Source organism: Typopeltis vanoorti, chromosome 5 (genome assembly GCF_054136105.1).
Source record: "Typopeltis vanoorti isolate ZY-2024b chromosome 5, IOZ_Tvanoo_1.0, whole genome shotgun sequence".
NCBI lineage: Eukaryota > Metazoa > Arthropoda > Arachnida > Uropygi > Thelyphonidae > Typopeltis > Typopeltis vanoorti.
Window position 1 is genome coordinate 149,312,783 of NC_143553.1, and position 17,727 is coordinate 149,330,509.

At 33.4% G+C, this 17,727-nt stretch overlaps 1 protein-coding gene across 1 annotated transcript in view; it reads right to left on the reverse strand.

Annotated features, from left to right (window-relative positions):
- Positions 1–2,866: 2,866 nt before the first annotated feature.
- The window catches only part of Cand1 (Cullin-associated and neddylation-dissociated 1), a 414,848-nt gene continuing 399,987 nt past the window's right edge, over positions 2,867–17,727 (reverse strand). The window contains exons 29-32 of the mRNA XM_090392833.1: positions 16,448–16,519; positions 15,283–15,454; positions 13,224–13,370; positions 2,867–3,647 (exon numbers count right to left, since the gene is read on the reverse strand). Coding sequence (XP_090248959.1) covers positions 3,514–3,647; positions 13,224–13,370; positions 15,283–15,454; positions 16,448–16,519 — 525 coding nt within the window. The 3' untranslated portion in view covers positions 2,867–3,513. The remainder of the gene's footprint in view (positions 3,648–13,223; positions 13,371–15,282; positions 15,455–16,447; positions 16,520–17,727) is intronic.

Consider the following 17,727-nt stretch of genomic DNA (forward strand, 5'->3'; position numbering starts at 1 on the left):
CCTTGCTCTTAAGGAGGAATGAACCAGTTTGCCTCAAGAACTCCTGAATCACTTGGTGCTAAGCATGGTAAGACACTGTGAGAGCTGCATCACAGGGTGGGGGTGAACATATTTGATACTGAAATGTCTCTCCGTGTAGTTTCCTGGATGCACTGTACATCAATTGCTTAACTAGGTCCTTATGAAATTTGCAACTTTTACCAAAACGTACAGCAATTTAATTTGTATAAAATTCATAACACTTTTTTTTCAATACAATTTATTAGTATGCTGGCAATAAATTAATATCTACATTTAGCTGTAGTCATGAAAATGTTTTCATATACAGGGAAAAATGTAGTTCATCCTTATTTTAATTTTTTTTTTACACCAGTGTATATAGGAGGAATAAATTATATTAGGTTTTCCCTCTTACACGTGAAGCAATTATTCAAAAAATATAGTGTCTAATGTGCATGTCTCTATTAAACAACTGGTAACTAATATCTCATCATCCAATTTTCCACATCACTCTACTTGATGTTGCCTGCAATTCAAGATGACCATCTTAATTTTTTAAGAATTTATTCCAACTTGAGTTTTCAATGTTTGCCATGCAGAACCTTAGTGAGCCAGGCTACACACCATCATGACACTGTTCATGATGTATCATAATAATTGTGGTGGTTTAAGCTGAGAAGGAATACAGTATAGCCAGCTACTTTCCAAATTGTAAGCTTATCTTCATTCATTCATTCAGGATCCGGGGTGGGGGGGGGGGGATACCTAATAGCAAGGTGCACCATGAAAAGCTCAGAAGCCCTGATCAAAATTTTAATATTTCTTATAGGCTATATTTTTTTAATACCAATTCCACACACCAAAGGTAGAAAAACATAAAACACAGTGTCATATGCAAGATGGTCAAGAAGAAAGGAAACCACTGACATGTTTTCTAAATAACTGGAGGTCATAATTCCCAGGGAAAACTGTGTAGAGAAGGATGCTCCAAAGAACAGAAACAAAACATATGAGAGAACGGGCTGAGAACCTGGCTCTGTATACCCAAACTGTGACAATAAATGGATGATGACTAGCAGCTGTTCATATGTTTATGAGTTTAAGAGAAAGAGGAGTGTCAGCTACTTTAGCAGAACAGCACCAATGACAACACATACACAGAAGAGGCCTAAAGCAGAAACACACACACACATCCACGGTAAAGGACCCACAATCAAGTGTATTCCCCACACAGATGTCCCAGTGCTTCATTCCCTTACCTACTCAGGACATTATTTCTCAGGTAGGGCAGAATTGAGACTTAGTGTCAGGTGCTGTACAGGTGAGAAATAATGTTCTGGGTGTAAAGCATACTTAATTTTCTAGATGCAGAAGCAGCCATGGATTCAAAATGTCCATGCTAGAAGAGGCCAGAGATGCAAGTCATCCAAAGAAGAGACATTTAATCCCGCATGGAGTTCTGGACAACATCAATGGTCAGAGGAGGTGAAGTGTTGTCCTATCTACACAAAACAAGGTAAGACTTCATCCTAAAGTTGACAAGACTTCCCCCACTTCACTGAAATACAGTGGGAAGATCTGTATCTACCCTTTGTGACTCGGTTGCCAATTACCTCTCTGGTCATTTGAAAGGCATTGTTGTGCCCAAGTGCCCTGTTAAACAAAGATGATGAATGGAACACACGGCCATCAACAAAACCACAGACAGGATTTGTGATTAGTGACAGTAGTTCATTTATGAATAAGATAAAGAACATGAGCAAAAGTATAAAGCTCAAGGGCACTTTGGCACTGGTGAGTAAATCCAAAGAAAGGAAACTACGTTGACCAGAGAGGAAATCAGCAACCCAGTCACAAAGGGGTGACTGACAGGACCATATTATGGATCTAATAAGCAGATCCCCATGCCAGACAATCAAAAGCCTTGGAAATATTCAGAGCAACTACATGCGTTTCACCAGCTCCTCCACAGCTTGGACGGATAGATGAGCAATACAGGGAAGGAGATTTTCAATGTGATGTGGACTGAGTGGTAGAATCCACAATAGCAAGCCAACAACCAACAGCAGACTTCCAGGCAATGAAGGAGCCAACTGCTGATGAACTTTTCCACTATTTTTGGTAGAACTAAGGTGAGAGCAATGGAACAATACCCCTTCTCCATGGGACTGCCTGGATGCAGGCCTGCTCAGAAACACACCTGGTGGGGGCCATCATCAGGACCAGAAAATTTGTTAGCATACAAACAATTTAAGGATCTTGATAAGCCCACCTGACAAAAGATGCCTAAAGCAGAAACTTCTTTAGACCATTACCAGAGTGTAGAGGTACCTTTCCCTAATTATCAGTGCAGGAGGACAACCTTGTCTCAGTGATGCCATAATAGTACTATCTAGATATGAGAAATGTGAAAACACATAGGCGAAATAAAATTTACTTTATTCTACTTAACTGAATGCTACCTGAGCAGCATGCAAATTTTTTTTGCACTTGGCTCTCTTAGAACCAGATAGTCCTATCCAGCTTCTATGTGGGGCTTCCTTCCATTTATTTAACCTTGAGGCTTCAGTAACTGAGTTTAGATCAATATATTTAAATAAGAAAAATTCCTGATGTAAACAGCACACAAGGTAAACTACTAAAATCTCAATTGTTGGTACCTTTCAAATATATTTTCCAGTTTATGCCCTAAATTGTTATTGTATTTCTGGAGTGTAAATGTAGAACTTTATACATCTGTATTTATATGTTTAATAATATAGGTAGTATGTGTAAGCAATAATGAAATTAATATTTAATACTTATTTGTGTGTTTCACAGCATTTGTAAAGTTTACTTTATTCCATTTAAATAACTTGACACCACATTCTAATTGAATATTTTATTAGGAAACTGGCATTCAAAGCAAGGAGTACACTCCTGAATCTGAGAGATGGAACCATTTGTAAGTGATTAACTTGCTGCCATCACCCAAGCAGTCTCATGTAATGGCACAGAACTAGGCAATCTTCTCAGCACATCACTCACAAGCTGCAAAAGATGGCATTATCACAGAAATAACCACTACTGGACTGTCAAAACCACAATGGAACACCTGGCAAACACACAGGCACTGGTACCCTGGTGTGTTTGCTGTTGATCTTGCACTTGCTAATAGTAAAGCGTAAAAAATAACAACAGAAAAAAAAAAGCAAATGTAGAGTTAGTCTACACGTGAACAAAAACTCAGGAATACGCATTAGTTGCATAAATATATATACGTGTATACATTTATATATATATTTAATTAGTCTTCCCAAATAAAAGGGCTGACTGAAGTGGAATAAAATCTGGAGAGAAAGAAGGAAAGCGAAAAGGGAAAAAAAAAGAAAAAGAAAAAAAAGTAAAAAGCATCTCCAATCAGTTCTTTTTAAATGCTGTGGTTTGACATTTCAGTGATGTGGGTTACAGAGGTGTTCCTGCACTCGGTATTTTATTGACAAGTCATATAAAGGGATGGTAGAGGATGGAAATTTAGCTGATGTCCATTAGAGATGCTGATTCTGAGACTGTTCCTGTGCTGTCTTTTTGAATACTGTCGAAGAGTGTCTGGAGATCTGCTGTTGATTTTATTTGTGTTAAAAATTCATTCATCAAAGGATTCTTATCTGAAAAAACAAAACACAAACACTGTTTTAATAGGTTCAATACTTAAATTATATAGGGCATCTCAGAAGTGACAGAACAGAAGAGTCACTAGAATTTCATTTTATAATTTATTATTTTGGTTCTTAATTTTTGTTTGATGTTTTGTTGCATTGAAATATTATGTTCTGTTAATAAATTTTTTCTGCTTAAATGTGGATTCTCTGACTGCACAATTACTTCTGGTCCACTCTGTATAGTAATTACTCATAAAAATATAATTTTTTTTGTGAAAGACATTAAAAATACAACATTTATGTATTATAAAGATTCTTAAAAATACTCAATGCTAAACTTTTGGAATTTAACAGTACTGATGTACTTTAATAAGCAAAAAATTAAGCAGCACTGTTTAATCAGCATTTGGGCCTGGAGAATCTTCACAACTAAATTATTTGGAAACAGTGATTATGCTACTAGTTTATAGTATACCTAAATACCAATACGTTGCGCTAATTTTATGCTGAAACACCAGTATTTTCATTATCAAAGTAATGAGCTTTCTTTATTTTGAACTCTAAGCCAATAATTCAATTTAGATGAAGATAAACTATTTCAATTTGCACATGGTTGCCTTATGCATAAAGCAACCATGTGCCTATGTCAGAATGTGACTGGCCTTGAGCAATGAGATTTCCAACAGTCATGGCTAATGATATCTAACGACCAATTAATGAACAGTTCCCTAAATTCAGAGTTTGACAAATGCCAGCAACGCACCTTGTAAAATGTGTGTTGCTGGCATTTGTCAAGTTTATAAGTTAAATTAGTTAACTTATTGGGCTCAGTTTTACAGGGATTCAAACGCATGTATATATAATGAAAAATTAAAATTAAAATAATAATTAAATAATACTTCATATTCTTGTAAAGTGAATAAAATAATTTCTGTTGAAAGTTGTATGAAAAACTAAAGAGAGGGAATTAAACAAGATTGGAAAGGTGAATCAGCAAAATTAAAAGTTCACAAGGTCTTGCGAACAAAAATTAAGCACCCACATTAGAGACGTTTGAAGGGAGAGAGGTGAAGTGATGTCATCATACAAAGGGGCAATCACGGAAACTTCAGTATTGAAATAAAGGATTAGAAAGATATTTAAGGGAACTGGGAGCTCTCTTTTTATTTGTCCTTTACCTGCTCAGAAGATGGTGCCCTTTGAACATTAGTGCTACATTTACCTCTATCAAACCAATTCAGAACTCCAACTTCACCTCCAAAGAATTGGATTTCCTTGACCTTTTTCTTCACTTCTTCTTTATTCACATTCCTCTTTTCACTCTCAGTTTCCTTAGTTTTTCTCTTGCCAGACATCTAGCTCAAAGGGCACAATTAAACTGCATATAAGCAAAATACAGAGTTATATAGAGTTACCTGTACTTTAAATAATCCAAGAATGGTATTAATAGTGTGAGGTTTTGATGGAATACCTAAATCTTCCAACACTATTTTAAGAAAATTGCGATTAACTATACAGAAATTAAAAAATGTTTTATTAAAAGATAACTGAGTTGAAGTTAAATGGTACAATTCACTTGTCAGACTTAAGTCTACCTTTTGACGAGTAGACAAGCACTAAAAATGGACATTACGGAAACTATTAATGTTCTCAATAGGAAATTGTGCCAAAAAAAATACCTTCACTTTAAAGAAAGATGTAATTTGCATTACTATATATGGTGCATCAGTATTGATAAAGGTTGGAAAATTAAATGATGATGCAAGGCGGCAACTTCGGTATGCACATGGAATTCTACTTGGGTGTAATTAGTATTTTTATCAACAGAAGCAGAGTAACAATGAAATAGAGGGTGCGGAGACTAGTGAAAATTTATTGCATGAGGATGACAACTATGAGGACGAAAATGATCAATGTAATAATCTAAATCATAACAAGACTATACAATAAAAACAAGTCATTACGATATTCTAATGTTCACCTACTAAAAATGTGCAAGCTTTACAAAAATATATAAATCCAAAATATGGTGAAGATCTCACTTAGAATGATTGATCTTAATTTTAAAATTAATTTCTCTCAAGAGGAATTCAATGCTATAGAATAGGCAAAATCAGCCTAGTCTTCCACTGAAGCTTACTGGTGAGGTGTTTTGTTTTCAAGTTGCTAATGCAAGTGCAACTTTACAATTTATGATGAAATCACTTGCTGAACAAAAATTTTCTCCATCCAAAGGATGTATGGTGCATTAAAATTTAATGAAGAATAAGAACTGATTTAGAAAGCACTCTTTTATACCTCCATAATACTAAAGATGAAGAAAATCAAAACTGACAACACAAAACTTTATTACAAGAATTATTTATATTTTTGTTCAAAGACTTTCTGGAACAGTGGAAAATGAAAATGCTGCATTAAGGGCAAAATTGCAAACTCTCCCTTCAACATCCATCTTTGAACTTAAGATTCATTTCACTTTAATTTTTTAAAAGCTTCCATGAAGGCAAATTAGATAGAGGTGAATGGGAATATGAATGGAAAAACTCTAAAATTAGTAATCATGCACTTAATAGAAGAAAAAAAATTCAAGTCTACGTTGAGCGAGATAGGTTAATCACTATGGAGAAAATGCAATAATAATATTGGGAGAGAAAGAGGTTAGAGTTGCATGAAACATAACATGGAGAAGTTTATACTGAAGCCATAGTGGAACTAGATGATGTCTGTAAGGAATTTGGCATTACAGATCTATGTAATGCCAAATGCTAGATTAATCTATATATGGTACAGAAAGATAAGAGGAAAATATAAATTCAATACGTATTTTCCTGAATATGTTGAACTTAAACTGCTCTTCTGTTTTGTCCAATGTACAGATGTATTCATCTCAACATTATGCACAGGTATGAGCATGCATGAGCGTGTGCGCGCACACAGACTCTCTCTCTCTCTCTCACACAGTGAGAGAAAGTTTATAGAAATTACTAGAAAGCCTTTGCAATGAAGGATATTAAACAGCAGAAGAAATAATAAAGCAGGAAAATATAACTGAAAAACAAAGAAATACTGGCCAACAATCAAAAATGCATCTAAAAACAATATATCTGAAAAGTTCAAATCCTGATAATAACAGGATAAAAAAGAAATCAAATATTTATATTTCTTCTTCCTAACATGGAATTTAGGCCAAATGGCCTGTTCCGGTCTCATGCCATCTCTTTCTTGGTCTTCCGATTCTTCTTTTTCCACTTATTTTGTATCTGTATAATATTTTTGGTAGTCTGCTGTTGTCCATTCGATTTAAATGCTCTAGCCATTTTTGTTTATACTGTCTTATGTAGTAATTATTAATTGGTTTTATTTTCAGGGATTGTAAGATTTCTTCATTTGTTTTGTGGTCCCACTTGGTATATCCAGCTGTTTTTCTGAGGAACTTCATTTCTGCTGTTTGAATTCGTTTTTCACCTTTCATTTTCATGGTCCATGTTTCGCTTCCGTATAGTAGAGTTGGTTTTGACAAGACATTATATAATCTGATTCTAGTGTGTTTTTGTACCAGGGACGGCTTAAATATATTATTTATTATGCCATTTACTTTGACAAAGTTTGATATTTTAGTGTCTATGAATTTTTCTTTTTCGTATGATAGATCACATCCCAAGTATCTGAAAGTGTTTACTAGTTCTAGTATTTTATTATCTATCACTATTTTAGTTCTTATTGGGTTTTCTCCTTTGAATACCATTATTTTTGTTTTTTCTTTAGATATTGTCATATTATATTGCTTTGAGATATCATTTAATGATTTTAATGATCTTTGTAAGTCATCTTCTGATGTAGCTAATACTATTTGATCATTTGCAAATAGTAGTGTATCTATCTTCATTTGCGGGGTCATTTGTATACCAAATGGGTTATGCTGTTTCCAGATTGTTAATATTTCATTTATATATATATTGAAAAGCAGAGGTGAGAGGGTACATCCTTGTCGTACTCCTCTTGATATATCTTTCCATTCTGAGATGTGTTCTAATTTAACTGCTATTTTATTTCCTGTATATATTTCTTGAATAGATTGTAAAAGTTGGTTTGGTATGTTTAAATCGGTTAATATTTTAAACAATTTTTGTCTACTAATTTTGTCAAAGGCTTTTTCATAATCAATAAAGGCCACGTGTATTTCTTTTTGAAATTCTCTTCTCTTTTCTATTAATAATTTTAAAGTAAAAATTGGATCTATGCAGGATTGGCCTTTTCGGAAATCATTTTGTTCTTCTAGTAATTTGTCTTCTAGAATGCTGCTTAGTTTCTCTTTTAATATTCCTGCATATATTTTATATCCTGTATTCAGCATGCTAATTCCCCCTATAATTATTGCAATTGTCTTTATTTCCTTTTTTATAGATTCGGATAACCAGTGCTTTTTTTCAAGAGTTAGGGGTTTTTCTGGACATCCAAACCATATTAAAAAATTTCAGAAGTCTTTCATTAAATTTTTCACCTGCATTTTTGTATAGTTCGATATTTATATTGTCTTCTCCTGGTGTTTTCCTATTTTTCATCTTCTTTATTATATTTTTCAGTTCTAACATGTGATATTTTCTACTAGGTCATTCTTTGTCTTATAAAATGTTCATTTTTTTAAATTTTTATACTTAGAATATAAATATTCTAAATAAAATATTCTAAAACTTTGTTGCAGTATGCAAAAACTACAATAAATGAACTTAAACAAGAAATGAAAAAAAAAAAATGATATAGAAAATTTCAAATGCAATTCCAACCCAACAGTTTTGCAGATGACAGCACATTGCACTCCTCCCTTTCATTTGACAAACCCTACTCTAACAACTCACTTCAACATACAGAGCATCAACCACCACTGCCCAAAATTCCGACTTCCAAGCCATCGTCCAATAGCTCAGATAACTTCGTCAACTTCAACGCTAGTAAAACCCAGTTCTGTTTTATTTCTCACAAAAAAAGAACCATTTCCCCCCAAGCATTATTTTTGATAACACTCAAATTCCCAGACAAGATGAGATTTCTCTTCTCGGAATTACCCTGACATCGAGCCTCTCCTGGCATAAACACATCACAACCACTGCATCCTCAGCTTCCAAAAAACTAGGTTTTCGTTACTTCACCTCTAAACAGCTGTTAACCTTATACAAATCACAAATCCACCCAGATATCGAATATACTGCTCTCACATTTGGAGTGGTGGTCCTAAAAGCTCCCTCAAAATGCTTTACTCAATACAGAGGAGAGCAATTAGACTGATAAATGACCCATCTCTTACCAACTTGCTCCCCTCACTCTCACATAGATGTTTGGTCTCCACAAACTTCTATAAACATGGAAATGTTTATAGAATATAAACATTTCCATGAGAAATGTTCATCTGAAACAGCATCAATAATCCCCCCACTCTGTACTAAGCCCATTGGAACATATACAGCTGCTGCCCAACATCCTTTCGCAGTACACCTTGAAACCCACAGAACAAGTTTCTTTTACTCCTCCTTCATCCTTGCTACTGCTATACTGTGGAACAGTCTTTCCCCTGACGTATTTCGCAAGGAATACAATATACAGGCTTTTAAATCAAATGTAAACAAGTTTTTCCTTTCCCAACCCACTACCCATATACGGTACTAACGTACTATAGGTTGACCAGCCAACTTCTCGTATATGGGCCCAACATAAAAAAAAGATTTCAAGATTATATACATGCATGCATACACACACACACACACACCTGTATTTGCTTCAGAAAATTCGCTTTATATAAATTTTTTGCTTTTTGCATATGACTGCATTGTAAACAGGACAAATGTATCGTGTTATATTTGGTGCGATAGTAAAACTTTTGCTTGCATGTATGCAGCATAGTGTCTGTAAGAAAGGAGATCTTTTCATTATGTAGAGTCATTTTCACTCCCATTGTCTCTAATTATACTAATTGTTACTAAATATAGTACATAGACTGTAAAAGTCACTCATGGTACTATAATTAGTAATACAATAAAACCACTTATTTTTTTCCTTGCAACTGTAATAATAGTGTCGGTTGGAACATTTATATGGTCGGTAATAAGTAAAAATGAATCCCATGTATTATAAGAGAACTGCATCCATTCATCTCCAAGAAAATATAGAATCAATGAGATCTCTTATTAATAAGATAGAAGATAAAGGTAGGATTTGTGAACTGGTGGATAATTCTGATGATAATTTGGACATTATTTATGTATATATTATTGTAAAAAGTATATGCTGATCATCAGTGAATAAAAGAAAATTTCTAGAAACCAAAGCAAGATACAGCCAGTTCTTGACTTATGAGAGACCCTGTCCTGAAAATTCCATTGTAAAAATCACTATATGAAAGAAGGATAGGATATGTATACAATTAACATGCCTGAATGTCAAGTGTGTCTGTTCTGTTACATTTTTCACTAATTTTACTTTGTTTATAGCAAAATAATACAATGTACAAATTATAATTTAATATTACTTCAGTGTGCGTACCAGTAAAATAATCAGGTGGAAAAAGAGGAGGCTAGTTCATCAACAATAAATTCTTCATATTCAGGAATTGCAGCTAGGCATTCTGAAGTTGGTTTACCAGATGCACAAATTGGGGAAGGTCTAGGTTCATCTTCAGTGGTGATATGACTGCAGAAGAGGGCTTTTCTTTAAACTAAAAAACATTACATCCAGCTTAGTCTGCACAGTTTGTCTTTTATTGCATTTGTACATAAATTTCTCTATAAAAGCAGTTTGCATCACTGATTCTGTTTACTTTGCTAAATCTCTCCAATGTTGTTAGGGTACATTTCCTCAAACAACCTTATTAACAGAGGCAAATGTCTCTGCCAAAAAACGTTTTTTGGGAAACTGGCTTCATCTTCATGTTCTTTTTCTCTCTCTCTTCTTTTTCTTCCAACTTTTTTACACTTCTGGCTCTATAAGGTCTTCATCTATGAGCTCTTCATTGACATCTTCTACCAACTCCTCTATATTTCCATTGTCAACCGACAACTCTTTAGCTAGCAGTACTATCTTGTATCATATATTTTGAGCAGCTTTTTCCAAACACCATTCATACCCTCTGCTCTCACCTCACTCCATATATATATATATATACATCTCACAAATGAGAGGTATAAGAACCTATATGTGAGGTGCAGATGAGGGTTGAGAAAGAAAAAACCTACTGCCATTCTTCTTAAAGGGCTGTAGGTTGAAATTGTTGGAAAATGTATTATGGGGAAGGCTGTTCCAGAGGTAGATGGAATAAATGAGGAATAGGAGAAGCAGGCTAAATGAGTTTGCAGCTGTATTGAAAAGGGATGTTGGAGATCTGTTGCTCTTGTTTTAACAGGCCTAACATCAAGTGGAGGAATGATGTTTGCCAATTCATTGGAGTAGTGACCATGGAAGTACCTGTAGAAGAGACACAGAACAGATGAAACATTGCATCTATCCAGCTACAGAGAGTTGCAGGTAGATTGAAGGAAAGCAGGTTGCAAAACAGGCCTTGATGCCAAACATGATTGAAAGCCCTGGAAATGTGAAGGGCAAAAGCACACATTTCTACAAAATCTATATCTACATTCTTTGTACAATGTATTAATTGCTGTCAAAAGTCTGAAGTTTCTTGAGAAAAGCAATTCTTAAATAATACATCTTGAAGGCAGCAATAACATCATGATCCACAGGTTGTAGTAGTGAGGTGGTATTTGGTGAATGTATTAACGGGATAACTGCTGTAAGTGCAAGTGGTCATAAGCTGCATACAGTGTAAGTTGAAGGCTGACCGTATAAATAAAATACAGAAATAAATACATATAACAGGCACTATAAATTGTATAAACTGATCTGCTGCTCTATCAACTCATGCACATCCCTGCCATGCTTAGATGAATCACATCTGATCAATCTTATTAGTTCCTTGGATAATCTCCTCCCTATAGTTATAGTTTACAAAGAAAATCTCATTTCCTCTCCTCATAATTTTTTTTTTTTAATTATGCCCGTCAAAAACGCAAATATGCATGCCTAGACTTTACAGGATCACATGCAATTCTTTCTACACTGGCAACTTATTGAACATACACATATAACGTACAACTGTAAATTATTAATAATTCATTTGTCAGTAATGAAAGTATTTCTATTCACACTTGTTCTTTCTTATATCTGCCATTCTCACATAACTTAAACAGTGTTTAATAATTCAAATATGCCAACCAAACATAGAATTTTCCTTAATTACTGTTTTTCTAATATATCTTGAAACAAACAAACAATGCCATGTGATGTGTGGCACATCTGCTGATACAAAAATAAGAAATTGTGATGGGGACGAGATTTTCCCCTCATCTCACCACAAGGTAAATCAAGCTACACAATATCTGTTATTCATTTTCTATGTGAATCTCATTATGAAGGACAAAGCATTAAACTTCATATCAAACTTGGATATATTAAACTCAGTTCTTCATTGTACGCAGATGATGTCATACTCAAAAATAACTTCTAAATTTACAGGATTAATTAAATTACATAACTGCTGAAACAAATTTTGTATGCAAATGTATTAACCAACAACAAATATGGCATCAATGACAGAATCTATCTGAAAAGATATGAACATATCTGAAAAGAACTCAACATTATTACCATTTAAGGATGTGCATGAATTGGAGAGAGAAAAGGTATGCTTAGTTTGGTTTGAGTGGAATTATAGCAAAAACAAACTAAGATTCTAAAGCTGATATGTTATGGCTGTTAACTATATCATATATAATGCTGGGTACCTGATATGTACCTTATGAGATACATCAGAAAATGATGGTAGACTAATCTAAATATCATAAGGCTTAGCTCTGCAGGTTAGTCTGGTAGTTCATGTGTCAACATCAGACATTCTGCTGGAAGAATGTTATTGTAAAATATCCTATTTAATGCTTCATCTTTCTACTTTTTAAACACCAATTAATTTCTCATGATTGATTTTTTTTAAGTACCAATTACTGGACTTTTTGCCATTAATGTTAGTATAATTTACCTGCTAAAAAAAAAAATAAATAAATAAATAAAAAATCACAACTGGTAAGCTTTTCTGTCTTCACTGAAGACCTCATAATAGCTTGTGATATCCTTAATAATTTATTACAGACCTTTTGTTTATGGTTCTAAAGATGGCTTACGAAATACTGACAAAATATCAATTAATTAGATGGCAATTAACCTATGTGTGATTATTTGTTAATTATCTTTTAGTAATAAAATCTTAATTGTACTGAAGTGAAATAGCATTCTGTATACTACTTATCAGGCAAAGATATTAAGTACTAAGAAGACTTTTGTGTAGAAAAAGGGTGAGTATATAGCTGCCCAGGTTCTTAACAAGAATAGGCAGGTTTCAAAGAAACAATTGTGAATTTTCTGTGACTGAATATATTAAATTTAAAACACTCCTAAGTTTTAATCTCATAATATTTAAGTTCTGTATAGTTATAAACCACCAAAAGTTGAAAATAAAGAAAAAAATTCAAACTAAAGTAGTACCTGCATCAGGAATAGCAAGGAGTGCTGCAAATGCCCTCATCGCCGACCTTTTTAGCTCATCTTGTTTTTCAAATTCCTGTTTCACCGAATTGGCCTTTACTTTGCTGGTACATGTGATTCGTAAAGGTTCTATTAGCCGTTCAAGTCCTAAAAAGATTTTATAGCTTACAGAGTAGATCTAAAAACTGTTTCATAATTCTTTTTTATTTTCTCCAACATTTTCATCAACTGATTCAAGAAGTAATTTATTTTTCTAAAATGAATTTATATTATATACTATGTTTACATGTGATGATGTGTGTGATTTTGATGTGTGTGTGTGTGTGTATACCTCACCTATGGATTCAGCTATTTCATATTACCTATATCACTATGCAAGTTATAAAATAAAAACAATTTCCTAAACTTATGTAGCTATGGATAAGTCCCAATAACAAGTAACTCGTTGATAGATTATTATATTTCAAAAAAGATCAGATATTTGCAAATATTTATCTCTAAAGTTAACCATAGTAGTAATCAGTAAGCAACATTAAGTAGAAACAGGAATAAAGTTTTTATCAGATGTGCTCCATGTGTGAACTTCTAGTAATATAGCCTATATCCAAGTCCATATTCAAACTCTTGCCAGTATCTTATGTAAATTTATATTCACTGATGATATGGCTTTATTTCTTGACAGTGGCTGAATGCAAACGATCCCCCCCCCCCAGATAATCCATAGAAAACCTCTCATGAGAGTCAAGAGATCTTGACATCTGTGGAATATGCTATAGCCCATGGTCACAATCAGTTCTCCAGCCTATCCAGCCAACTCTTAGTGCAGTAAACTCATAGAGAACAAACAAACAGTGGAAGGTTTGTGAAGTGAATTTCCTTCAGCAGAGGAATGCTGCTGTCCTATGGCAAAGATTTGGTGGGAATTTATTGTAGTGAGTGATTTCATAATGGTAATTAGCTACAGTGAAAGTTGACTATTCTGTTAATAAGGGCTTTGGTCATGACAAACAACCAGACATTTATTCTGATAATGCACTTTCACTTCTGTCAAAGATAATTCTGGAAAGTTTTGATTCATAAACCAAATCAAATTTTCCAGGATACAAACAGGAGAAGTGTGCTGACTGACTCTGCTGGTTCATAAGCACAATCCCTTTGTATATTTTTTATTCAAAATAACACTATTTTTTAAATAATGGTTTCATAATGTAAAGGAAACTAGAATTTATTAAATGCTCCTATATATTCACTCAATGTAACATGAGCATTATTCAGGGAGAAAGCAGAAGAATTGGCATTTAAAAGAGGAACACATGAATGAGTCATATAGATGTGCATACTTCCATGTGTCTTGGCCACATCTGAATGAGTAGGAGAAAACAACATCAAAATTCCAGGGAAACAGGTATATCATGTAATTTAAAAAAAATTATAAACAATTTTAATCCCAAGATTAAGGAGATGGCATAAGGCTTCATGTAATTCAAGAAACAGACAATCAAATTTAACCTATTGTACTGCAACATCTTTGTTTGATCTCTGGAATCAAACAAAGTTCAGAAGTCCCTTTAAGGTACTTCTGAACTTCTGTAAATCCTTTTAACATCAGACTGCAATCTGACAAAAGGATGACAATTATCGATTATTTTCTGTATCATCGTTTCATTATATCCATTAAGTGATACAGCTTTATTTTGTTTAACTCTTTTAAAAGAAGAGTCAAAAGAACAAATTGTGAATTCTTGATGCACAAGGTTTTTGATAATACCTATATTTTGTGCAGGATGATGTGAACTAGCACTGCACCTCCTCATGAGGCAAATGATATTTTTGATTCACAGCTGTAAAGTAATCTGCAGGTAGAAAAAGAAATTGCTGCTTTAGTAGAAAGCAGCAAAAGTAGAAAACTTACCCCCCCCCCCCTTCCCTAGATGGCATTTAACTGCTTACTGCTTCTAATAAGTAGAGGTATATACTTCTATATAAAATCTGCCCAATTAAACCTATGTAATATTTGATAACGAAAACATATCTAGTTATTAAATTATGTACCACTTACTTTGGAGGACTGCTGAAGGACAAAGAGAAGCTAACCTAACAAGCATCAGGTATGTGAGCATTTTGATATCATAGTGGTCCCTTAGTCCATCTTCAACATGATTTAGGAACTCAAAAATATCAAGTCTGTCAAGGCATGAATCTAAAAGGGTATACATGCACTCAAAAGCTGCCTAAAAACAATAAAAATTCAATGAATGGTGATAAAATAATCACTGAATAAATGCATAAATTACCTACACTTAAAACAAATAAACATATAATAAACAGCATTAAGTATGATAAAACTGCATGTTACTGGTAAGATGCTAATCTAAGATATTTTAAAAGTCCTAATGAGTTCTGCCATCATATTTTCTCTACTGTTAATGTGCCAAACATGTGAAACCATCAAAATGCCAGGAAAGCACTTCCATAGAAAAAGGTATCAAAATCAGGAACTATAGCAGAAATATTATATAACTACCTTTAATACTTTAATAGTCATTTGATAAGATAAGTACTTGCATTTCATCATGATGAAACATGTATTCAATTAAAAAGTTTCATACTAAAAAACAAACCCAACTTTCTTGTAAATTATGTTGAAATTAGTTTCATATTTGATTTCTAAATGCTGTCTCTATATTATTAACATATAATAGTTATTTCCCAATGAACCTGTATTTGAAAAGCATGCTCTCCACAAAAACACATACACAAAAAAAAGCTAAACTTTAACACAAATGTGGAAATATTTAAGATTAGTTTTCGATAAAACTTCTACTAATATTTCTATTAACTATCTTTATTAAAGCTAAATCTAAATAAAGATTACTACTAATCTGATTTTTTTATTTTAATTTTTAATTTTTTTTTTTTTTTTTTTTGCACATAAGCAACCAAGCCTAAATAGATCAAGATTTTTAATTTAACAATTTTAACAATTACAACTAGAAATTTTGCATAAATGATTTTAAACAAATTAAAAATTACTATAATAATAAAGCTTTTCACAAATCAACTAAACTGTCTTAATGAGATTACATAAAGACAATTAAAGCAAAATTAATTTTTGTGTGCTAAGATCATGATATTAAATTTTGAAACTCTGGAAACAATTACGATTTTATAATACTGTTTTATTTTTCTGAAATTAACTGTGCACAGATCTAAGTATAGCTTACCTTTCTGATATCTAATCCATCATCTACTGTGTGCTTAAATGGACCCATTTCAACTTCTCTAATAAGCTCTTTCTGGAAACGAAATGAAAGAGAAAATAAGTGATCACTAAAATTATTATTTTTTTTATACAGGCATTTCCATGTAGTCTGAAGAATCACTAGAGAAAGCCCATGCTAACCATTATTCATACTTCATATAATACTGATTCATACTTCCCATGAATTTATTTACTGACAATGCACTCACAATCACCTCTCCACTCATTCACCATGCTCCAAGCACATAATGAATAATTATGGTCATGTAATAAACAATTTCTTCTACATGTCTTATAAAATCCCTATAGTAATTTACATTTTTATATCAGATCCCAATCTTTTTCTGCCTTCAATCCCAAATGAAGCATTCCACAGAACTATCACCATCTTGGTCACTCACCTTTGAATCCTCTCCATCATTTCATTTTTCAGAAACTCAGACAACCAAGTTGGTAAATAACAGTCCAGATGGTTGTATCAAAGCCTCATAATAACTTCATCTCTGCTTGTCAATATACTTTTTTTTTAAATTACTATTAGTAACATTAGTAATTGTTGTTGTTGTATGCTATCTAGCTGTTAATATCCTCGATCTTTCCCAACATAAGTTCCTTTTATAAAGATTCAGCTGGTGGTATAACATGTCCAAAGTATACTGGCTTCTGTTTAGCAATCAATACTGTAAAATTCGATGTAGCTTGGAATTTTACAAGTGCCTTACATCGACTTTTACAGAGGTCACATCTCAAAAGATTGTAATATAAAAGGAACGTTTGTAAAAAGAATATATTTAATCCTACGATAAATTTAACCTGGCCAAGACATAGTAAACAAAGAATGAATAAAGTTTGCAAGAAACAAAAGAAATGCTATGCACGGAAGGTCAACCTATATGTTATTGTTTAACTAAGTGCTTTTGAAACCATTGTTCACAAGCTCTGTGAATGCCCACCATCAAGGTCATTCTTAAAAGGGACGATGAAATTCACAAGTAGTTCAGGTGTCCGTCTAATTGGATTTTGTGTGTAGTAAGGAGAAGACAGAACGGGTCGGTCGAAACAGAAGACCAAAGAGGCATGCCGAATTCTTCGGGGGCATCAACCCTTCGCGCAAGGTCCTGGAGATGGTGAAATAAAAAGGCATTGAAGATCGACAGAAAAGGTCATTGGCAGTTAGAGGCAGAAATATCAGGAGTAGGATTCAGAGGACAGGATGTTATGGTGAGGCCACACCAGAGGAGA